Below are 24088 nucleotides of genomic sequence, written 5' to 3' on the forward strand. Positions count from 1 at the left end.
GATGATTTTTTTTGATTGTTGAAAAATGCATCCAACACAGTTTCCTCTTTACATTTCCCTTTTACATCCGGCAACCAACCAATAACAAGGAACAATAATAAAAGATGTAGATAAATGATGAAAGTTTGAGAGCAAAATTATGATGAATTAATCAGTCAGTACATTTTTATGCAAAACATTGCAAAATTACCATTCTGTCCTGTTACGTGACAGTAAACTTAATTTTGGTTTGTTGAACATGAGACATCACCATCAGATCACCGTCAACATTTTTCCAACCAAATGCTTAATTAAAAACTGCTCCAAAGAAAAGAAAATTGTCAAATCCCCAGCAGGAACTGGGCAATGTTTGTCAGTTTTGCTTGAAAAATCACTAAATTGTTGATCTGCTGTCTGTTAATCAACTAATAGTTTCAGCTTCTGGTTTGTGTTGTCTCTTGAAATATTAAACTGACTTCACTTTCTTTAATATACAAAGCAAATATTAATTAATTATTATTTTAATTAGCGATTAACGTGCCAAGTATTTTCATGATCATCATGATTTAATTAATTGTTTAGTTTATAAAATGACAAAACTTTTTTTTTTTTAAAGCAGTCCAAAAACTCATCATTTACGATCACAAATGACAACAAAAAGCAACAAATCTTTACATTTGCGAAGCTTGGACCAACAAATGTTTGACATTTTTGCTTGATCAATGGCTGCAATTTTTTATCAATGAACAAAAGCTCTTTTTCAGCTGACTAAACAAATAATGTTAGAATCTGTTCCCAGGCTGTGTTTGTGCCTTCTGATTTCATGTTTGGCACTCAACAAGTAACATTGGTCAGCCCGAGGCTCACAGTCATTTCTATTTTTGGTGAGAAAATCAACCAACAGGGTCGTGGAAGGCCACAGACTGAGCGTGATGAGCATGAGCTGTTCTTTTTTTCTAAAGACTTCAAGAACCTACAAAAAAAAACCTGTGATTACAGGACGCAAACACACAACACTGGATGAAACACACGTACACACACAAGTTCGTTCTTACTTGCCCTTGCCCCACATCTCTTTTAGGCCAGCTCTTTGAGTGTGCTCTAAAGGGTTTAAGGCAGCTGTTACTGAGAGAAAAGGGGAGCGAGGGAGGGAGGGAGGTAAGCAGGGAGGGCAAAGGATTGAGGGGAGGAAGCTGACAGAGATCTCTCGCAGTAGGCGAGTCACAGCGCGGTGCCTATCACTGCCTTTCCCTGATTCATCATGACAGAGACAGAGAGGGACTGAACAATCGAGAGAGGAAAGGAGATAGAGGAGAAAACAAAGGAGAGAACGGAGGGAGGGGAGCGAATACAGACGGAGACAACAGGAAGTTTACGTACGTTTACGAACTATATGACTTCGATTTGGCTCCGCAAGCAAAAAACTGTGAAGGAGCATCCTTTTAAGATCTAACAAGGAAGTTTCTATCCAGTAACACTGTAACCATGACAGTTGGAGATGATGATGGCAATGGTAAGTGTGTGTTCGTGTGTGTTTTAATCTGATCTGGCCATGCATACTGGCACTCAGACAAAGGCTGGTCAGCATATGCTTTTAGATTTAAATCAGCTTAAACTCAGAGGAGCACTTTCACCCCAAATGCTCTGGCGCAGATATAGGCTCAATCTGCATGTTAGTGTACGTTTTTAAGGCAAAACTGGGGTGTCCTAAAATGTTTCCATCACTGCGCTTATGTGTGTGTCTATGTTCTTATATAGAGAGCCAGGGTCTGTTGTGTTTTTTTTTTTTCTTGTTTCCTCTGTAAATTCATATGAAAGTGAGGAGACATACCTGGGAGAGATTTTTGCAGTTATGACTTGCAGCCTGAGGCCTGACTTGAACCCAGGGTATCAGTCATGGTTACATGGCACAGTATGCCCTTTAACAAGCCGGCTGAATGCTCATTCTGTTGGAATTCATTTACATTTTTTGTATTTTGTTTGGTTTTAAACACACTGTAGCCTCTCATTTTTGCTCTTCTATTTGACCTATTTTACTTCTGTTAATAACATCCATGATTGACAGCTGATTGTTGATTTTGAACAAATGACCACTGTTAAGATACGGTCCATTATGGCCCAGCCTGCTTGTTGCTTGTCTCTTTCTCCTTTAAGAAGTTCACACAATGCTGCTTAATGTTATCTAGTGAGATCTAATAACATCCCTTAAAACATCTCAAATTAATGAGAAAAAACATCTTTAGCTTACAGACATACACAAAAACATAATTTAATATTAAAAAAAATATTTCATATGTATTAAGTAACTTATAGCACAATGAGCAAGAGCTGTTTTATTTTCTCACATCTCCAGGAAGTACTTAAATGTTTAATTTGTGAAATGATTCATCAGTTAACAGTTGTCATTGATGTAATCAATTGATTAATCGACAAAATAATAGAGGAATCGACAATTTAAAAAAGTTAATTGCAGCCCATTTTGCGAAGGGCACAAATCTTTTACTCCAGACTGACATATAGCCTAGTTTTACCCTAGAAATATCAGATCACAACTGAACACACAAACACCTACAAATCTTAAATGAATAAATAATTTTAAAAAAGAACATTGTATCACAGCTTCAAACATGTGTGACTTAACCTCCTGCACAAGATAAAAGCCTGCGATGCAGACTGAACACAATAAAACAGAACCAACCCAGAACATTGATCATTGACATTATTTAAAGTGACATTAATTGATTATTAATTGTCTGTGTACATCCTTTAAGGAACAAAGCTCATTTTTGAAGTTTTTCTATTAGAAAGTAAAGCATGTCAGTGCCGCTGGCGCATCACTCACCGCTTACTCAATGTTACTTGGTGTGGTCTGAAAATGTGCTTGTGTGAACACACACACACACACACACACACACACACACACACACACACACACCATAGAAGCCCAGAGATATTGGGTGCCTTGCAAACTGACCATCAGCAGCAGCTTCCATTGCTTGCATAGTATGTCAGTGTTGACAGGGACTGACACACTCAACCACACACTCACCCTCTCGCAGACATGCTCATTCTGCTTCAGTGCATCTCAGGCTCTGCAAAGGAAACCGTGACCCCGTTTCCAGGCTAGGCTGGTTGCCATGGCAAAGCTTTCCTCTGAATATTATGGTTTATCCCTCTCCCCGACTTGGAATTGGGACTCAAATTATACCTGTGTGTTTATGTTTGTGTGTGTGTTGTGTTTGTGTGTGTGTGTGTGTGTGTGTGTGTGTGTGTGTGTGTGTGTGTGTGTGTGTGTGTGTGTGTGTGTGTGTGTTTGTGTGTGTGTGTTCATTTTAATTTAAGGAGCTCCTTTTCCCTGAGCTGTGCTGGAAATGGAGCAGTCTGTCTCCTAATCCAGGCCTGAACCTCAAATGTTCTCTCTCTCTCTCTATCTCATCTCTCCTCTCTGTCCCAGAAACAACTGTGTGGTTGAAAGTGAAACATCTAAAATGACAGCAATCAGCACTGATAAGAAAGCTTTCCATCTTAATAATTTTCAAACACACATTTCTTCCATGAATTTAATGTCTTTATATTTATGCTACATTTAGTTTTAGCCCTCGCTGAAGACGCAATTTCCCTAACAATAATCACTAGATTTTAAGACAAAATTAATTTTTACTTTTTTGGATCGCCCACTCTTTTAGTAGAATGACGTTACCCTTTATGTGCTTCTACCTAGAATGTTACTGCTGTCATCCATGACGTACTGGTACCAGCATTTGCCCTGAAATGCTACTCAGTCTTGAGGAGGGAAGTTGATGACAGATCGATCCATGCTCTGATTCACACATGATCCCATAAAGGAAATGGGAAAGACTGCATGTGTGGAAGAGTTCTATAGTCTCATTTTCTATAAACGTACTTACTTCTTCTAGTTAACTTTGTATCTGGTGCAGTCATGAACTTTTCCGCAGCTTTGTACCAGCTCTCACAGCGCTGCTCAAGTTCTCCTTTTCACCAGTAGTCATTCTCATCTGAGGGCTGTGCAGTCAGTGACAAAATACTCTCCTGTGCGTCATCTTCTTCATGGGACTCTGCACAATGTCACATGCTCCTGAGTGGGAATATGTGATGTTGCCTGTTCCCGTGCAGCTTACTCTAGAGTAGTACAAACACAGGCTCTCTGTGTAGTAAGTCTTATTCCACAGAAGATATCTGGTTATGCTCTGAGTGGCATGTTGAGATTTTCAGCTGTAATGTGGGTGATGATGTCTTCACTGCTGCAGCTGAGTGGATGTCCCGTTTGGTTTAACAGCTTAACCTTCTGTAATAGAAAGTGGCATTTCTGTTATAGAAGTTAAGCAAGGTTTGCATTATGTGACTATGATTACTAGTGACAGAAAATAGGTTTACACTGATGGAAGCACTGTGTTGGCTTTTGGTATGTGTGCAATTGGCTGATCAAATTTAGTTTTGCACACTGTATACTTACATCAATACCATTGTTTTTTGTTTTAATATAAAGTTCAAGAACTTTTACATCTTGCTGTCACTACAGAGTTAACAGTAACTGCTGTTCTAACCGGTGAGCAGGAAAGTAATGTGATTTACTTTGACATCAGTATCTTAAATCAGTTTTAAAAATTTGTCGTCATAAATTTATCCCACTAAATTTCTCGTCGGGTTATAAAGATTCATCCTTAGATACAGACTTCATCTCCAGACTGATTGTTAAATCTTGGAAGATTCAGTGCGTCTTGTCAACTTAATTCTGTGTTTCTCGTGGGTATTAAATGCACACACTCGCTCGCTCTGATTCTCTTTCCTGTCTATAATGCAGTGAGATGCCAAAAACAGATGCCCTCTGTGTTTTGAGGTTTATTCAGGATGTGGGAACCATAGGAACACGCTGGTTAGAACAGAGCTAGTGCTGCCCCCTTGTGGCCAAAACTGAATGTTTATTTGCTGATCACAGATTTGTGATTTAATCAGCAAATAATGTTTCCCCTTTCCTTTGACCCTTTTCTTTTTAAATTGGGATGGAGAATCGAAACAACAATGCATCATGTGGTTCACTTCACTTCCTCCATTTAGATTATTTTTGGGTTTCTGGGATTATTTCCACACAAATTGGGTACTGACACACCTGAGCTTTTTGTGCAGGTTTTTGGGGATGTTATTTAACATGTCTTTGACTTGACCACTGGTTGATTATGTCTGGTCAACTATCACACTTGTATATTTAAGTCAGTTGTCTTCTCTCCTCATGTCACTCCTCTCTTTGGACTCAAATGGAGAGAGGAGGGGAGCTCGGCCTGGAGTTTCCATGGCAACGCTGCCTGGTACATGCTGGATCTGATATCTCTCAGTGTGTGTGTGTGTGTTTGTGTAGGTGTATGTGTGCCAGTTTCTGCGTGTGTATGCCTGTGTAGGCTTGTTAACTACATGTTGTGGCGTATTATTTGGTAATGTGGTGTACCTTGCGTGTTGCTGGAGCAGCCGTTCCTGACCGTCAAATAAGATTCTGTTTTGATTTGATAAACTAACTCGAAGTCAGTGAATAAACAGTGAATCCAACTGTTGATTAAACTAAATTGGATCTGTGTGGTTGTGTCTGCGCAAGTGGGCTTTTTTCCCCCTGTTTGCTGCTCTATTCATCTGAGAAGCTGGTCTGCACAGGTCGCCATGGCAACAGCATGTGTGCAGTCTGCTCTCTGAGGGATCCTCTACCCCCCCCCATCTCTCTTTCTCTCTGGTGTCTTTGCTCTGCCCTTCACCCAGAGACATATTCTCCCATGGGGTCTGACTGGACAAAAGCAGGAGATGCAAATCATGCTAACATGGATGCTAATCAATGCTAAGACCCTCCATGCATGGCTGATTATTGCTATAATTGGCCCGTGAATTTTCTTAGAAAGCGAAACTGATGTCTGATACTGTGAAATCATTCAGTTCTACTTGTGTCCCTGATCTAACTGTACGTCTATACCTTCTGCATTCATTTAAGGTATATTTAGAGCCTGTTTCATAATGGTGTTATGGTGCTTTGAACATTGACCCCTGATACTGACCCATAATGGATATCTAGGACACTAGGATGGCATGCTATGACTTGTCTATTGGAAACAGAAGTATCACTCATATGATGTAATTGGAAGACCAAACCTCAGAGATGCACCAATTTATTCCACATTGGTATCGACTGAGTTTCATCTTGTTGGCTGCTAGCGGCTCATCAGCAAAGTAAGATGACACTCATCAATAGCAGTGGACGATGATTTTAGCTGTTGTTGCTGGCACATTCCTAAACTACTGGCTCTTGACATTCCTGCCATCAGATTGTAAGGCGAGTAAAGCATTTAAAAACGATGATCATTGAGTAGATAGTTGTGTAGCAGGCTAAAAGGTCTTTAGAAGTTTTCATTTTCACGTGAAAGAAGAGTATATAAAACCGTTTGTTTCCCTGGCACAAAGGGTGGAATAAATGACAACAAAAACATAATAAACAGCAGAAAAAAGCATCAGCTATTAACCAGGCATGAAAATCACTCACCTTTCGGCGAAATTCGCCGTTTTCAAACCAAAATAGGTGACCTACGTGAATCGTGTAGTTTCGACGAGAATTTTTTATTTTATTTTTGGGGGGGGGGGGGACATGGAGTATACCAGAGATTATCAGTGAACTGCGAACATGTGCGCACCTTAAGGGAGCCTTGAATTCGATAAAAAACAACTCATTTCAAGATGTGTCGATGATGCTGAGTTGAGGGGACTGACTCGAGGCTGAACGTAAAGTACGTTGCATTCTCTGTCAGAAAGACAATGAATTTGTCTTCAAAATAAGAGCTTTACGTTACACCCCACTAGAGTTTAGAACTGGGTTCTTAGCAGGGGGCTTTTAATTTGAAAGTAGCGACCGTTCGTAGCTTTACCGCTACAACAACAAGCGGACAATGAAGACAGCTACAGAGACTGAGGAGACGCTAGCATCTCCTGGATCTCAGCGGCTGTCCAGTTGCTCATCTTAATGCCCGCGGGTGAAGTGATGGACTGACTGCTGTGATCAGCTGTTTCTTGGTTTTAAAACCCTCCGGCTGTGGGTCGCACAACAGTGCACATCATCGACACCTCCGCCCACCTCTATACAAGCAATAGCCGGCATATCGACGCCTCGGATTTAGATAGCCTCCGAGGCGGCAAATTGGCGGACCAGAACATACCTCCAATTTACCGCCCTCTGTCTAAATCCGCGGACCTAGTCGCAAATAGGACAGCCGAATTGGCGGCTTGCTGCCCAGTATAAAAACGGCTATTAACTATGCAAACAAGGGCAGCCATGCACTGCAGGCACACTGTCAAACAGAAGTGCACAGGAAGAAGGTGCAGGTGATAGCATCAACACGTGTTGCCAGCACCTTTCTTCCAAGCAGAGAGACAGCAACTTTTTCAAAATCCATGTTGGTCTTGTCAAAACACACTCTTTTAAGGGCTTGCTTTTTTCATTCTGCGGAAGATTGCGCTATTAAAGTTGTGCTGTTGCGTATTTCATGAGAGAAGTTGTCAGTCTCATTTCTTATATAGCATAATGTGACCATGTATAGATAGATACTATTATACATTCATTCTGTCTTGTAATTCTGCTTGATTTTTCTCTCAAAATGCATCAGATTGATGCTTTTAAATATGAAATATTCAAAAATTTCTTCCGGGGCGCGCAGGTGGTTGATTGGTTAGAGCGCATGCCATATACGCAGCCGACCCCGGTTCGATTCCAGCCGGAGGTCCTTTGCTGCATGTCACATCCCTCTCTCTCTCCCATATTTCCTATCTGTCTACTGCTTAATAAAGGTGTCTATGCCAGAAAAAATCTTAAAAAGAAATAAAAATAAAAATTTCTTCCGGGGGAGCATGCCCCTGGACCCCCTGAGAGGGGTCGTATCCTTCTCACCTTTTTCACCCCTGACCCCTGCTGATGTCTGTGGGTTAAAGAGTTTAGTCAGTCACTGGTTGTAAAGTACCTTAGTTATAAATAGAATGACTGTCATTAGAGTTGCAGTAAATTTGTATGTGTTTTTGATCCCATAAAACTGTTCAACTTTAAAAAGCTACAGATTCTCCATTTAATGTGGATGCAAACACCATGAAATTAAAGCTGAACGTTGACACTTGAACATCATTGTTCAAAAACATATCACTGTCTGTGTGTGCGTTTGTGGGAGGGTCAAGGCCTCAGATGGAGGGGTGTGGTCTTCCACCCTTCACCCTCCCCACATCCCGCCTTTGATCATTGCTCCATCATCCTTTGTCCTTTTGTGTATATGAAGAAAGATGGACTGAATAAATAATATGTATGTAATAATGTGTATCTTGTCTCATGAGTAAAAAAAACAGCAGAGAAGTGTGTTAGGATGTTTTTGACAATTTTGTGTGTGTGTGTGTGTTTGTGTGTGTCCTGTGAGAGGGATCTCGAGAGTTTGGGTTAAGGAAGATGGAGAGGGTGTGTTGTCAATGGTAATGAGTTTAGGTTAGCTGGTCTGGCAGGGACACAGCCCTGTTAATATTCCTGGAGTGTCCTTGTGTGTGTTTCGCTCTCCCCTTTTCTCTCCCATCACACACACACATTCATAGTCCTGCCTCTGCACTGGCTGCAACACTATGATGTCACCTCCCGTCTGATTGGCTGTGAGGCTGCTGAGGGAAGGAGGAGAGATGCTGAGAGAGGGAGGGAGGGAGCGAGTGAGCGATGATGGAGAGAGAGAGTGAAAGAAAATGCCGGCACTTGTATGGGTGGAGGGGTTTTCGGACAGCGATGTGAGGTGTTTGTGCGTGCAGCTGTAGCCCCCCTCAATGAAGTGTGTGTGAGGGGTGTGTATGTGTCTTGGGGTACAACTTGGAGAAGAGGGGGGACCCCAATACCACGCCCTCCCAGAAGGATGAGGCGTCTTATCTGCCAGCGGATCTGTGACTGTGAGTGCAGGGATTGAAGCTGGGTGTGTGTATCGATGACTGTGTTTAGTTGTTTCACGGTAAAGGACGTCTGCTTCTCTGCATATCAAATTTGCATTTACTAAGCTTGGCACAATATGCTCAGCAATTAAACAGTGTAAATTTGGCTTGTATGCACTGACACACACACACACACACACGCCTGTCAATTGATTGCGCATGTTGCCTGTGTGTAGGTAAACTGATGTATGAGTCAAGGTGTGGGGTGGTGGCTTTGGCGCATTTTTCCATGGCTGGTTGTCAGAGAGACTGGAGCGCAACTGCATTCCTCTGCCAACACTTTCATCTCCACAGTTGACTCCTGTGCTTGTGTGTGTGTGGTAGATTTACGACCAAAATGCTGCACTATTGTTGCAAGAGTGTCTCAAGTTTCAATGCTAGCTTTTTAGCTAGCCTATTTTCTGCTAGCATTTATTGCAACACGAGGGACTTTGGTTCCAGAAAGATCTGTCAGTCACCGGTTGCACGGATGGACATCTTGATGATCAGCTGTGTTTTTTGGGTAGTCAGATGTGATCGTATATGTGTGTGGGTTTGCCTTTCTTCTTCAGCAGTGTGTGTGTGTGTAATTAGTATTGATTTAGTGATTCCTGACCAAGCTCTCTGTGGATTACATCCTTCTCTCTACTTTGCTTAATGCTCAACATAAAAGTGGCAAATGAAAACCAAGGTGCTTTGAAATGTTTCAGGAGAAATTCAGTAAGGTTTTTTGGGGGTTTTTTTGTAATTTCTAATGGTGCTCATGCATGTCGTGAATATAGTAAAAATAACTGTTCCCCCGTTTTTGATGACAATATTTTGTGTGGACATTAACACTTCTAACACCCTGTGTCCTCTCCCTCCAGATCGTAGTTTTGAGGATGATGACAGCGTGGATGGGAATCGTTCTTCCTCGGCCCAGGCCGCCTTCAAGGTCCCAAAAGTTCCCAAGAAGCCAGCAGAGTCCTCCGCTGCACGTAGGCCCAGCGCTACTGGCAGCAAACTAGGTACTGAACGTACTGTGCATTTACACACGTTGTCCATCTGTTATCTCAGAGTTTGCAAAAAACATTTCAGTATTTAGAAAGTGGTGTTTATATCACTAATTTACATTTTTTGCTACTGTTACTTTTTAAATTAACTTGTTACATTACAAGATAACTGCTTACCATGTTACCTGTTGAGACAAGTAACTCGTCAGGGTACCTTTGCGTTACTGAAATTGAAAACCCTTCAGCCAGACCTTGCTGTTTAAACAGCTACCTCTATGAAAACAAGAAAACATGGGGTCGGCCTCGTATATAGCCTACAGTACATCATGTTTTAACATGGGATGTTAAACCAGAGTCTGCCTTCTCTGCTTGTTGACAGAGTTATCCGAAGGCTGCTGCGCACTGCCTGCCAAAAAGAGAGAGAGAGAAACAGAAACAGTGCAACTGCATCAGGGATTTTCCTATTCTGTTTGTTGTAGCAACAAATGAAGAGCGAAATGCGTGGATTTTTTAAAGTCACGCATTACTTCTTTGAAAACATAACTAAATAATGGATTACTTGCATTGCTAAACAAACACGTTATGCTACTTGTTACAACTGAAAAGAATACTCTTATGTGTTACCCCCCACTGCTCATTCATGGCTAGTATGCCTGTGGTTTCTCCAAGCTAGTGGCAAATTAAAAATATCAGTATCTTAACATTTGGTAAGTCTTACCCTTATCTATGTAAAAATCGCCTTAACCACTTTCCCGTGTGCATCACATTTTATTTCTATATGTCACTATTGATTATGTACAGCTTATGAATACAGAAACACTTGACATCCTGCTGCTAGAAGAGTCCAGTTGTTGTTAGGAAATGGCTGTTTACTTTTGTACAGAAAGGAACATGAATGACTTCCAGGCTGGAATTACATAAATCAGTATACGGAGCTGGAGCACAGGAACAGAACAGGAATAATGATCGTTATTGTTATGTGATATATTTTTTTAGAAGTACAACCTGAAATAGACTTTTTACATGCTCTCAGTGTGAAATTGTGGTTCACTATTTGGGTGTGATGTGAACTGATTGAACCAAAGTTTCTTTTCTCTTTGTGTTTTTCCTTTTTGGTCGTCCATACTAACCTTAAAAAGCCCTTAGGGACAGTTCTATGATGCTCAACTATTTCCAGGATGCAGATGCAACCTTCTATATTAGATTCTCTGTCAGTGTGTTACTTGTGGTCACGAAATAGGGACAAATTGTTCTGGTCGAAGACTGTGAGACTCCTAGAGGAAGCAAAAGGAGACACACTCTCCCTCTGTGTCTCCTCAGAAATCTGACACACTCTCATGTTTTTATCATCAGCCTCATATCTTTGCTTGACTCAGAAATTGCCTGTTTAAAAGGCAGTTTCAAAACTGCCTTTGAAACAGTTTATATCCTCCCTCCCATTGTGAGAGCCCCCTCCTCTCTTTGAGTTCTCCCTCCTCCCTCTACACGACTTGAGAGTTTGCATGTATCGATTCTTCCCGTCCCTTTCTCCCTCTGTATTGGAAGGAAGCTGCGTTCCCACAACTGTGTAGTGAATTTGCTGCAGTCTTCTGATGTGTCAGCAATGTCACACATACGTGCACACATAAACGTGTAGGTGTAAGTGTTTTACAAGTGAGCAGTCTGTCCTGCTACGCTGCTCTGTTGGTTGGAAACACAAGACTGTGATCTCTTGTCTCTCGGATCATTACAGTGTTATTGATTTGGAGCGACTGTTAGAGGCTGAAGACAAGGGCATGCTGGGTATATTTCACACACAGCTACAGCCCTGAAACATTGACCTTTTTATACACCTCTTCTACTTTTGTTTTTCAGGGAATTAGTTAGGCTTTCTTTTACTCAGCTCTATCAGGCTAGCTTGATTATGGCGAAGATGGGAGGTCCCATTGTCTTCATTTGCATTTAGATGACAGTACGCCCACACACACTGGCAACGCCTGACAGCAGGACTCAGAGAGCAGACGGATTTCTCGATTTTTCCAATCACTGGCAGAAAAAAAGTCCAGAGCTTGAAAAAGTCTAAGTCTTATCTGGAAGGATCAAGCACGATTATTTTTAACCCAGTGGCCAGAATAAATATTTTCTAATATTAAGTAACAACTTAATGTTTCTAAGGATTACATTTCCAGTTTCATGTTGTGACATTGCTGTGCTTATGGTCCGGTTAGGCACAAAAAACTACTTGGTTGAGGACACAAAAGATCATTTTTTGGCTGTAGATACCTGGTTCTGTCACCACTGTGGTCGCGCAGACGAATGTTGAAACACCATCTCGGGCGATGGTCCCTGGCTTGGCAGCTGTCTCGCCCAGTAGTTCTCCCTGTTAACATGAACCTTTCCATTTCTTGAAACTGGCAATAAAAGTGATAACAAATGTTGATTAGTGCTGTAAAGCAGGCTTTCATGCCAAGGCTGCAACCGTATTACTCCCTTAGAATAACAGAGGATAGTGCCTGCAGGTATCAAGCCAGCTACATCAGTGTAGCCAGCCACCCAGCTCTCTGAGGCTCATGCAGAGTTTTGATATGACATGTCTTTGTAGCATAGCCTGATGTGAAAACTAACTCCAGGGAAAAGAAGAAAAGGATGAATTTCCACCATCTTTCTCTCTGTTTACTCTCAACTCTCCTCCATGTTTACACCTTCCCTTCAGTCTCTTCTTCTCCTGTAAATGTCAGCTCTTTTGATAAGCTGTGTCACTTTTATTGATATTCTCATCCTCTGAGATTGCTCTCAGCTTCAGCTTGCTCACTTTTTTTCCTTCTTTGTCTCAGCATTCCTTCCTCTCTCTGCTTCCCCAGTTAGGAGTTGTGGGAGGTGTAGGAGGTGTGGTTAACAGAGTCTCCAGCCCCTAGAGAGTTATGATTGACATGCCCATTACTGCCAGGAAGTCCATTAGAAACGCAGGCTGCTCTCACTGACTTAAGTGTGCCTTTATGCCTGTGTATGCAATTGGAAGTGTGCTTGTGTTTTTTGTGAGTAAAACCAAGCGCATATATTAATGAACTCTGCTATGATTTTGTAGTGTCCAAGGAAAGTACTGGGGGTATTGACGAAGAAGACTTCATTAAATCATTCACAGACGTCCCTACTGTCCAGGTACACTACACACAGGAGCATGAATGCAGACAGTTACACACATTCTTACCAAATTCTAACCAAACTATGAGACTGTCTTAATTTCTGTCTTTTCCCTCCCTTCTCCCCTATGCAGATCTACTCATCGAGGGATCTTGAGGACAACCTGAACAAGATCCGGGAGATCTGCTCCGATGATAAACATGACTGGGACCAGAGAGCCAGCGCTGTCAGTAGATTCACCTTTTGCACATTTTCTTTTTTTTCAGTTATTTAAATCTAAAGACTACATAGGTCTGAAGCTTAAGTCTGATGATGTTCTATAAATAGTTTTTTAAATAAATAATGAATACAGCAACTTCTGATAACTGCCCACTTCCAGTTTAAGCCCTGCCCATTCCCATCTGAATCACATATAAAGATCTGGAGTACTTGGTCCTACCTAGAAAATACCTCTTTTGCACCTAGACTGATCATTGTTGGAGTCTGTCCGATCAGTGTTTTTAATTTGTTGGTTTTTTTGCAGCTGAAGAAGATCCGCTCACTGTTGGTGGCGGGTGCTCCCACCTATGACTGTTTCTACCAGCACCTACGGCTCCTAGATGGAGCCTTCAAACTGTCAGCTAAAGACCTGCGCTCACAAGTTGTCCGAGAGGCCTGCTTCACTGTGGCGTGAGTGTTGATTGATTTAACAGACACTGCAGTCACCGGAGGGTACAAAAATACAGTGACACCCATACATTTCTAAGAAGTTGTCTCACGTGCAGAAAACATCACTGTTACAGGTTAAAGAACCTCTAAACAGAACGAACTACCTAACATCCTCAAATAGATTGAAATAAAGTCTGCTTCAACAAGTGAAACAAATATTGATAAACCATACATGGCTTTATTACCTTTTTGTTTAGTTTTTTAACATGTTTTTATTTAGCTTTTGAGATGTATGTTTTTGACATTTAGTTTTTTTTTCCATTATGGGCAATTGTTGTTATAGCATTGGTGTATAATATTGTTGATTGTTTTTGTGTAGAGCTAATTTCATTAATTGATTCTGCGTGATTCTAATTTGTGCTCTATGTGGTTGTTATGTTAATTAGGACCCCAGAAGAACGGCAACCACTTTGTGGGGATCCAATAAAGAATAATGAACATTAATCAGATTACGCCCAACCTTTATTATGGCTTTTCCCACAACTTTGATTGTGTTCTGTGATCATAGCATATTTGTTGAGTATTTCTCTGTGTGTATTCTTGTAGCCACCTCTCGACAGTGCTGGGGAATAAATTCGACCATGGAGCGGAAGCCATCGTTCCCGTCTTGTTCAACCTCATCCCCAACTGTGCCAAAGTCATGGCCACCTCTGGTGTGTCGGCTATCCGCATCATCATACGAGTGAGTTTTGCAAACACGAGCATCAGTTCTTTCAACAGTCGTGTGAAGATGATTTTTGTCTGATCATTGAATTGGGTTTTTTTTTTCCCCCCTTTTGCGTCTCTCCCTCTCTGCAGCACACCCACGTCCCCAGGCTCATCCCGCTGATAACCAGTAACTGCACATCCAAGTCTGTGGCTGTAAGAAGGTGAGATTAACAGGAACACTAATGTTGATGCTAAAAAGTGTGGTAATGATTAGGTCTCAAATAATTAACAGCTTAAAATTCATTAAATGCCCAAAATTATGCTATTAAGTGATGTTTTCTGTGTTAATGAGGATGATAAACAAAAATGTGTTGCTTCCAGGCGCTGTTATGATTTCTTGGACCTTCTACTACAGGAATGGCAAACCCATTCTCTAGAGAGGTGAGGACCCTCAACACTGACTGTACAGGATTCACATTAGTGTGGAAGAAAATACAAAGGAAGAAAGTATGTTGTTCTTCTTGTTCACACTTCATGCACCTTTTGTATCTTTCCCATGAAGGCACATAACAGTTCTGGTCGAGAGCATCAAGAAGGGACTTCGAGATGCAGATTCAGAGGCTAGAGTAGAGGCTCGCAAGTAAGACACAAACACACATTCACACAGAGGCATTTCTGAAATTTGAATTATTATAAGAACGTAGTGTTAGACATCTCACCTCCCCTTCCTCATCTCTTTCTCTCCGTTTTCTTCTTCTCTCAGGGCCTACTGGGGTCTGAGGAACCACTTTACAGGAGAGGCTGATGCTCTCTACAACTCCTTGGAGCCGTCGTACCAGAGGACACTCCAGTCCCACCTGAAGAGCTCTGGCAGTGTGGCCTCACTTCCCCAGAGTGACCGCTCCTCGTCCTCCTCTCAAGAGAGCCTCAAGTAATCAGCGCTCAGTTCTACTCCTCTGTAGCTCACTTTAGACCTCCAGGGTTACTTTAGGACTGCCTATTGCGAAATATTTTTTTTGTCAGAATGTGTACATAGATCAAATTAGTTTACTTTCCTTCTATCTCATTCAGTCTTTCATCTCGTCAGTTTTCCTGCTCTAAGCATCAGCAAAACTGCCCACTCAAAAGACAAAATTCCCCACTAATTTTAAAGCTTTGAAGAAGTTGAACAATCAAATTCATAGAAGTAGATTCAGAGAGTTACATCCTCAGTCTAACCACAGCATTTTGGTTTTGTTGTTTAGGCCTGTTCTGCATTTCACTAGCTGTCTGTGGCTGAAACTCAGAGATTAAGAGCAATAATTTGTTGGCTACACACTGTTACTGTTATTTTTTTCACAATATTAGAATTAGAAAAACAATTAGAATTTCATAACTAGATAACTGATCAGAAGAATTTATTCTGTGCATAACTTACACAAAAGTGAAAACACCGGCTCTAGGGCACGGGGGTTTCCACAGGTGGGTTTGAATCATTAGGAATAACAAATGTACTTCAACACAAGAGACAGTTTTTTATGTGAAAAAAATCATCATTGCTAGTTGATTATGCACATATTCACTGAATCACCCACTTTCATTTTGTACTTTCTGCCCCATTTAACTCTGTTAGTGTGTATTTGTTTACATTTGAAGTGGACTGGTGAAGCTTTTTGAGGTGATCCCTGCATGTTGTTTGTAGACAGCAGTGTAATTTCACGCCACTCTGCTTCATGGGAAATGACTGAGCTGGTTTATATTTTGTCATTGAGGAAAGAAAAGTTATTTATTTATTTTCTGTTGGTCACGCAGCACGAAACCACTGTTGTGATTCCTTGTGTGTGTCTTTTTGTTGTGGTCTGACCTACTTTTCTCCCTCCTCTGTCAGTCGGCCTCTGACTTCTAAGTGGTCAGCAGCTCCAGGGCGAGGTGAGTCAAAAACACAGAAACACACACACACACACACACTCTCAAATACAAATCTCAAATACAGATCTCATGCACACACACATTATGACATCAGCTCCTACAGAGTCATCTCCCATCATTCTCATTTACATCTGCCTGTGTCCAGCCCCTGTCCAGCCACTTCCGTTATGTTTCAACACACACGTGCGCACACACATGCGTATGTGTGTCTGGCTGGTTTTGTGTATTTCTTTATGTATCAGTATTGTGTTTGTGTATTGTGGTGCCTGCATGTGTTTGTGATTTATATATCCCCCCTCATCACCTCCCATCCCTCCTCCTCCTCCTCCTCCTGTCCTATCAGTCCCTGCGGGTTCAAAGGGTGGGGTCTCGTCGGCCTCCCTGCAGCGCTCCCGTAGTGACGTGGATGTAAACGCAGCAGCAGTCGCTAAGCACCGGCACGTTGGACAAACCAGGGCGGCGGGGCGTCTGCCCCCTGGCTCCTACTCCTCACTGGGTAAGGGCCCTGTCAGTCGAGTTAGACGGCTAATCAGTGAGCGCAAACGTTGGTCAGCATGAGTCAGCTCAGAATTAGTGCTGATCAAGTTTCAGACAGGTTGGAGAAAAGAGTCTGTAAAAGCTCGACTGTATCAAAAGGGACCTACACTTACACACTTCAGTGCTTGGACTGGCCTCTCTCCTCTCCACTGCTCTACTCTTTTCACCTACTGCCTGCTCACAACCTTGTATATGTTTTCGGTGTGGATATCCTCTGTTTGCACGTTGTGTAGATGAAAATCGTCGTCTGTGTTTGTTTGTCTCTATGTTTCCATGTTGACCGCAGCATCTGCATGGTTCTCTGTTGGACAGATGTTCTTTAACTAATACACACTGTGCTCCTCTCCTCTCTTGTGTCTCCTCTCTTATCTGTCTTACATTCTTTATTCCTTGTCATTATTTTGTGTTTCCTGGTTACTGATGCTGTCTGTTCATTTTCTCATTTCTCTTTTCTTGGGTTCCTTTTCCTTTCATATCTTTTCCTTTTAATATTAATTTATGTCAATCCTTTCCCTTCGTTTGTTCCCTCCTCTTTGTTTCTTTCTTTCACTCTCTCTCTTTGCTACTAAAGATGATGCCTCTGATAAAACGGATGGTAAGATCATCTCACTCCGCTTCACCAGCTACAACCCGCTCGGGCTTTTTCTTTTTTCCTTTCTCTTCTTTTTCCCTCACTTCATTCCAGTCCACCACTCCTCCATGTCAGCTCCTTTATTTGCAGTGTGTGGCCACAGCGCCCCCTGCTGTCAGCTTTTATGTTGCTCAACTCTCATTCGTATCACCATCCCACTCAGAACATCATAAATCAAATTAATTACACATCTAAGATCATCTTCTGCTTGACTACAGTTTGTTCTTAATAAAGGAATGATCTAACCATAAACACCTGCATTAAACTGCATCATTTAGCTATGTAGGTTTTAGGAGGAAGCCTAGGATGTGTTGCTGTAGTTCTATTATACACATATTAGGTGGAATTTGTCGTTTACAACCTGCTCCTTCTTTGTCTGTCTGTAGGGACAAGGTCAGACAATGGTAAGATTGTGGTTAGGTGGATGTGTGTGGGAGCATGTTTTAGGGATGTTCTAGTTGGGAAAGTCAACAAAATTGATACCTAGAGTTCAAGTTTGTTGTCCTCTGCAGATTAACCACCAAGATTCGGTATATTTGGATTCTTGTGCTGTGGTTCTCTCAATTTGAAATGGTAGAAAATTAAAACATAAACAAATTACCATCAGAGATCCACCATTAATCGTGCATGATTATTTTCTCATTAGTATTTTGATTAAAAGAATGGCTTTACATGAACATAGAATTGCATTTGCAAGTGGATCGGTGATCAGATTACTTGGAACGCTTAGTGAGTACATACTTAAAATCTGAAAGTAGTCATGACCCAGCTCATTATTTTTCATCGACACTGATTGCTTATCCACTGAAGCATCCCTGGTGTATTTATCTGTCTGTTGACCTGGCTGAATCTGGGTGTTTAGTTTAGGATCTGAAGTCTGACAAACAGCTTCCAGCATTAGCTGCTTTTCATCAGCTGTAGTGCTTCTTACAGCTGAGACACGTATCCTGCGTGAATGTCTTGCTTTTCATTTCGACGCCCATGTAAACAGGTTAGTGCAGCCACATCACTGTCATAGGAAGCGTGGCTCTAGCATGTCTCATGTCTCATTTCCCAAAACATGAAAAAAAAAAATACACTTGAAAACAATCTGTGGACGGTCACTACAGTTTTAATGTCTGTATCTGCAGAATATCTTTCAAACAAGAAAATAATTTAAACAACTAGTGAAGGGGAGTATGTTTATTTCCCTGCTCTCCCTCTTTCAATGCACATAAAGGAAAATCACATCATCATCTTTATTGATCATTATTAAATGCAAACTCCATGTAGAAAACACATATTAGAGCCAAAGCAGTTCAACAACGCAGCCTTCACGTGCTGCTGCTGCAGGATATGTGTCTCAGCCGGTTCTCTGCTTCATTCAGCTGCAACAGTTAGTGACTAGACGTGCTAGGAAGTACAGCAGTACCTTTGTGTGTGTATTTTCACCATATTTGTCCCTCCGCATACACACAGGCCGTGTACGTACCAAGCAGCCCTTGTCCACCGCCAGCAGCGTGTCAAGCCAGGTGGACTCACGAGGACGCAGCCGCACAAAGATGGTCTCCCAGTCACAACGTACGTACCAAAACACACAGCATTATTTTAAACCAAGATGTGAGTGAAACACTCTGGCTAACAAGTCCACTTGCATCAACACAAACACAACTACAAAATTGTGTGTGTGTGTGTGTGTGTGTGTGTGTGTGTGTGTGTGTGTGTGTGTGTGTGTGTGTGTGTGTGTGTGTGTGTGTGTGTGTGTGTGTGTGTGTGTGTGTGTGTGTGTGTGTGTGTGTGTGTGTGTGTGTGTGTGTGTGTGTGTGTGTGTGGAGAGGGAGGGAGAGCCTCTTGAGAGTGTGAGTGGAGTTTCTTGACTTGTTGCCTTCACGGTGACGATAAGCTCCATGTGAATGTTTTTGTGCCTTCAGGTTCCGACGAATCCGATTGCACACCAGGTATTCTGTTTGTGTGTTAGAGTGAGTGTGTGTGTGTGTGTGTGTGTGTGTGTGTGTGTGTGTCAGTGTACCACAGTGGGAATGGTGGTCCACCTGCTATCGCTCTCATTCAGATCACAGTGTTTTGTGGAAAGAGGAGCAAGTCTGTGTGCGCTCGTGTGTGTTATTTAATGTGTGTGTTTTTTCCGATGCATGCTGTGTCTCATCACTGAGGATGGTGTGGTGGACAGCTTATTTACGCTGATCTAGCCTGGCTCTGGCTGTCATTTAGGTCACTGGTTCCCAACCTAAGGGTCCTGACCTCATTAAGGATCGCCAAAACTTCACAAGGGATTGTGAAGCCTCTTTGATTTACGGGGTGTTAGAACGTGTTTTTTCATACATGTACATTATATTTCATTCAGCTCTGAAAATGTAAAAGCAATTGTTATTTTTAAAGTTAGGAATATCATTTAATATATGAGCTCACAGGAAAAGGGTGTGATAAAAACCTGAATATGAGCTTTATTCACAGAGTTTAACAGCCTCATCCTGTAAGCAGTCAGAAGACCTAATTGAATTTGTCCAAAAAGAAGCCTACCTATGTATGATTATTAAAAAAACAGAAAATGCAACATGCACACATAAAACTGTGTACAAGGTTCCTGAAAAGAAAGAGGGAAAACTAATGTCTGAGGTCATATTCCTAAAATAATCAATTTTATTCACTAATTTTACACCAACTTCCTGCAGTCACTCTTTGGGTTATTTGCACAGTTTATCAGTTGTTCTGTATCGTTATACATTAAATGTATTGATATAACTGTACACTTAGACATGGGGTCAGTCAGTTTGCTCGTTGATAGAACAGGGCTCCATGAAGGAAAATCGTTGGGAACCACTGATTTAGGTTGTTAAAAATACTTCAACAGATTTGTTCTTGTTGCTCTCCAAAAATACTTGCTGCTTACTAGAGTGATGGCTGCAGTGCCAGCTTGGAAACCAGTTTTCGAAAGTGGACAGTGATTGGACTGCAGCCCAGTGCACCAATCAGATCTGGACATTTAGATAAAAGGCTAAAACTCGGAACAACAGCCTAACAGAAACAGAGGAAATGGCAGCTGAACAGAGGCTTGGAGAGATTCCTGTGTTATGTATGTTCGTGTAATGGAGTGTGTGGATGTTTTTGAGTATATTTACTTTTGAGGCATTTTCCTTTCCTCATTGTGAACAGGCATCGCTTCATACGTATGACAGCTGTCCCAACATGCACTGCTTTTTCCCAGGCTATCATCTACAGCTGGTTCAGTGTGTGTGTGTTTGTTTTCTCCTTAATGATTAGATTTATTTAATCAAAGTGCTTCAGCCTCGCCTTCATACTTGATATGGAACACCAGGATGCGCTTCCATTGTACTCTGTGCTCTAACCCCCATGACACCTTTTTCATTTTATTTTTTTGCGCTAACACCCATAATTCATCTGGTTTAATCTGCTGTTCCTTCCCCCTCGCTTCTGCTTTCCCCTCCTCCCAACCAATGGGCTTAATGGCTCAGGATCTCAGTCTGCTACCCCTGTTGGTGGTAAGAGTACAACGCTACTTCTTTTTTTACCCGCTCTCTTTATCTTTACTGCCTCTCATCTGTTGCCCTGACCCTCCCTCCTTCCTTCCTTCCTTCACGTGCACCAAGAAAGATCACTTAATGCGAACTCTGGCTGAGGCATGCTGGGATTTGTAGTCACAGACTGTTAACATGGCTGTTTTATGCTCATGCTAAACACACTGCTTTGGAAGCCTTGTGTCTCTGCACTCTTATGTGTGCCTGGATGTCGCTTAAAGATTGATAAGACTTATGTTTTCCCCGTAAAAAGGAAAAATGCTGCCTTCAAATGTTATTTGTGACATTGTGGTTGCAACATGGGAATTCGTGATCATGATGAGCTTGGCATTCAAGATGTGAGACACCTCTGATAGGCGACTCTGTCTAGAGGCAACCAAGGCTATCAATTTAGTAATCTAGGGAGCGGGTAAGCAGGTACAATAACATTGTTGGGAATATCAACATTTTCCTCCAACTGTTTCAATATCTTAACATGGTGGCGCTGTGGTTAGCACTGTTGCCTCACAGCAAGAACGTCAAATCTATATGTGACATAAACAAAGATTCTTCTCCTTCTTTTCCTCATTATCATTATTATTATTATTATAATAATAATAATAATAATAATAATAATAATAATAATAATAATAATAATGATGATGATGATAACTTGCCATTCAGCAAAAAATGACCTTTCATCTTTCAAAACATGTCACAACTCGTGAACTCTTTCACTTCTGCAGTCATGAAAACCAAAAGAGGGAGTCGTTCATCAATTGGACATCAATGAACATGATTCATGTTGGTCAGTGACCACATTTGAAGGCAGCAAAACAGCTTTGCCTACTTAAATTCAGTGTCCAAAATATGTGTTTTTAAATCCACAGCAAATAAGTCTAAACTTTTTTACGGTTTTGTTTGATGTAATAACACCTCATGTACAGTTAACTATCTTTTTTCTGTACTCTTCTACAATCTCAGCCTTTTTTTGTAGTACTACATGCATTTACAAAATCCACATCATGTAAAACAGAAAAGATGACTGGAAACAAGTCAAACAGAGGTTGAACTGGTTTAAAGTCGTCTTTACATGATAAGAATTAGGTGCAAGTTTCCATTAAGATTCCCTCTGCACACCAGAACAACCCCTGTTTAGTTTTTCCTGTCATTTAGATGTATTTACTGTATGTATCACTAGGTAGTAGTACATAGAAGCGGACTGTTCATGTGTTGAGTGTGAGTGTGTGTGTGTGTGTGTGTGTGTGGCTTTAGTTGAGTTGGTGTGTGTCAATGAGTGAGAGAGTCTGGTCCGCTTGCTCATTCTCAGTCATGTAGAAATCTGTTTAGGCCCAGCTTTACGCGTGGAGCCTTGAGTTTACTCGCCAACAGCCTTCACACACTTCATATTCACCACTGCAGAGCAGCTGTTTGTCTTCAGGTTGATAGTAAAGTGAGTCATTGTAGAAGTCGATATACCGTGAGCGTTGTATTTGGAGACAGGGTGTCATGGGGAGGAGAAAGTGAGACCCTGTTATCAAATGTTCTGTATTAACTTTAGACAAAATGTCATATAATTCCCTTTCATTTATTTAGGTGAAAACATTTTTGCACAGATCTAAACTCATTGTCATTCCTTTGTTGGTGTGGGTTTCCGCTGTCCTAGCCCCAAGAACCCTGTTTCAAATGACATCAAACACTGTAAATTTTCAGCATCAAATTTTGTCTATTTTTTTCAAATCCATAGTTTTAAATTAGTACTAGATTAAAGGCAGAAGTAATTAAGTAAGTAAGGTAGTAATGATGGATATGAATTAGTAATGTATATTAATTAATGAATATCCTCACATTTCTCTGTAGTCGTCACTGTTAGATGCTTCTGCTTGCCTGAGTAAGGCTCTGACTTTATCTCTCCTTCTCTTTGTATTTTCTCCTCCTCTCTCTTTCTACGTCTCTCAAGCCGGCAGTCGGAGTGGCTCCCCGGGTCGCGTGCTGACAAGTACAGCCCTGAGCACCATGAGCTCAGGGGCCCACAGGGTGCTGGCCGGGGCCACTGGGGACGGACACAGGCGCAGCCGCATCCCCCGCAGCCAGGGCTGCTCCAGAGACTCTTCCCCCACCCGCCTGTCTGTTGGTAAGTTAACAGTTACTGTAAAATGGGAAGCCTCAACATGATCCTTTACAACTTAACAAATGAAGTTCTTCCTTTTTATATACTTCCTGTATCAGTTTTCAAACAACTCAACAGAAAGTTGTATGTTTGCCTTAACCAGCACATGATTACGTTAGAATGTTCACATGCTGTTGGATCTCAACTTTTTTCTTCCCTCCTGCTCCCTCTCTACCTTTTCCTCCTCCTCCTCTTCGTTTTGCTTCGGTTTTCTAGCTCCTTCCAGCATTAGTTCCATCTACAACGGAGCGAGCCGAGGAGGTAAGGTCCCGGCCTTGACCAGACCATCCTGCTTTCACCCTCGTTTTCTCAATCTGTCTATTCTCATCGTAAAATCACCCCTCAGTATTTATCTACATCCAACACTACAAAGCACAACCTCTCCCTCCTCCCCAATCCCTCCATCGAGCTGTCTGATCTGTCTCTGACTTCATGGCTGTGTTGTTATGGTGATGGGTGCCGATGATCCTCAGACGTCCCCGCATTATGAGCACACCTCCTTCCTCTCTTTACTAACCAGTTGTTGATGGCCAATGAAAAAACCTTTGAGCAAGAGCAGCGAAGCTTCATCAGGGCTATGTGTAACCCCGCTGGTAGGCTGTGATTAACCCTGATTGGCTGGGTAGATGCTGATGAACATAGCAATGAACAGTGAAGTTGATTGCGATGCTACTGAATGAATACGTAGTTCCTCCCCCTCGTCCACCCCGTCAAGCGCTTAATTCTTCTCAAATTGCTTCCTTTTCTGCTTTCTATTTGTGTTTGAGAGGCAGGGTTGATCAATCTGTGTCATTTTAAATGTGAGTACAGAAGTCCTGTGCTTCTTTTGGGTGCATCTCATCTAGTAATCATTTAATACATTTCCCATCTTGGATTGTTAGTGGGACAAATTAAGTAACTTAAAGACGTCACCTTG

The 24088-nt window shown here is 41.7% G+C and overlaps 1 protein-coding gene across 48 annotated transcripts in view; it reads left to right on the plus strand.

Annotated features, from left to right (window-relative positions):
* The window catches only part of clasp2 (cytoplasmic linker associated protein 2), a 65388-nt gene that overhangs the window by 22701 nt on the left and 18599 nt on the right, over window positions 1–24088 (plus strand). For 20 of the 48 annotated variants that reach the window (XM_030412085.1, XM_030412094.1, XM_030412095.1 and 17 more), the window contains 18 exons: window positions 9813–9953; window positions 13003–13076; window positions 13192–13284; window positions 13582–13727; window positions 14313–14448; window positions 14565–14635; window positions 14796–14855; window positions 14977–15054; window positions 15178–15345; window positions 16282–16322; window positions 16666–16818; window positions 17431–17454; window positions 17877–17894; window positions 18949–19050; window positions 19401–19427; window positions 20961–20987; window positions 22963–23136; window positions 23389–23433. In XM_030412085.1, coding sequence (XP_030267945.1) covers window positions 9813–9953; window positions 13003–13076; window positions 13192–13284; window positions 13582–13727; window positions 14313–14448; window positions 14565–14635; window positions 14796–14855; window positions 14977–15054; window positions 15178–15345; window positions 16282–16322; window positions 16666–16818; window positions 17431–17454; window positions 17877–17894; window positions 18949–19050; window positions 19401–19427; window positions 20961–20987; window positions 22963–23136; window positions 23389–23433 — 1578 coding nt within the window. Of the gene's footprint in view, window positions 1–1179; window positions 1493–8674; window positions 8929–9812; window positions 9954–13002; window positions 13077–13191; window positions 13285–13581; window positions 13728–14312; window positions 14449–14564; window positions 14636–14795; window positions 14856–14976; window positions 15055–15177; window positions 15346–16281; window positions 16323–16665; window positions 16819–17430; window positions 17455–17876; window positions 17895–18948; window positions 19051–19400; window positions 19428–20960; window positions 20988–22962; window positions 23137–23388; window positions 23434–24088 lie in introns of those variants that run through there. The other 28 variants (XM_030412093.1, XM_030412128.1, XM_030412130.1 and 25 more) reach the window with 18 other exon arrangements.

The sequence above is a fragment of the Sparus aurata genome, chromosome 3, assembly GCF_900880675.1.
Source record: "Sparus aurata chromosome 3, fSpaAur1.1, whole genome shotgun sequence".
Lineage (NCBI taxonomy): Eukaryota > Metazoa > Chordata > Actinopteri > Spariformes > Sparidae > Sparus > Sparus aurata.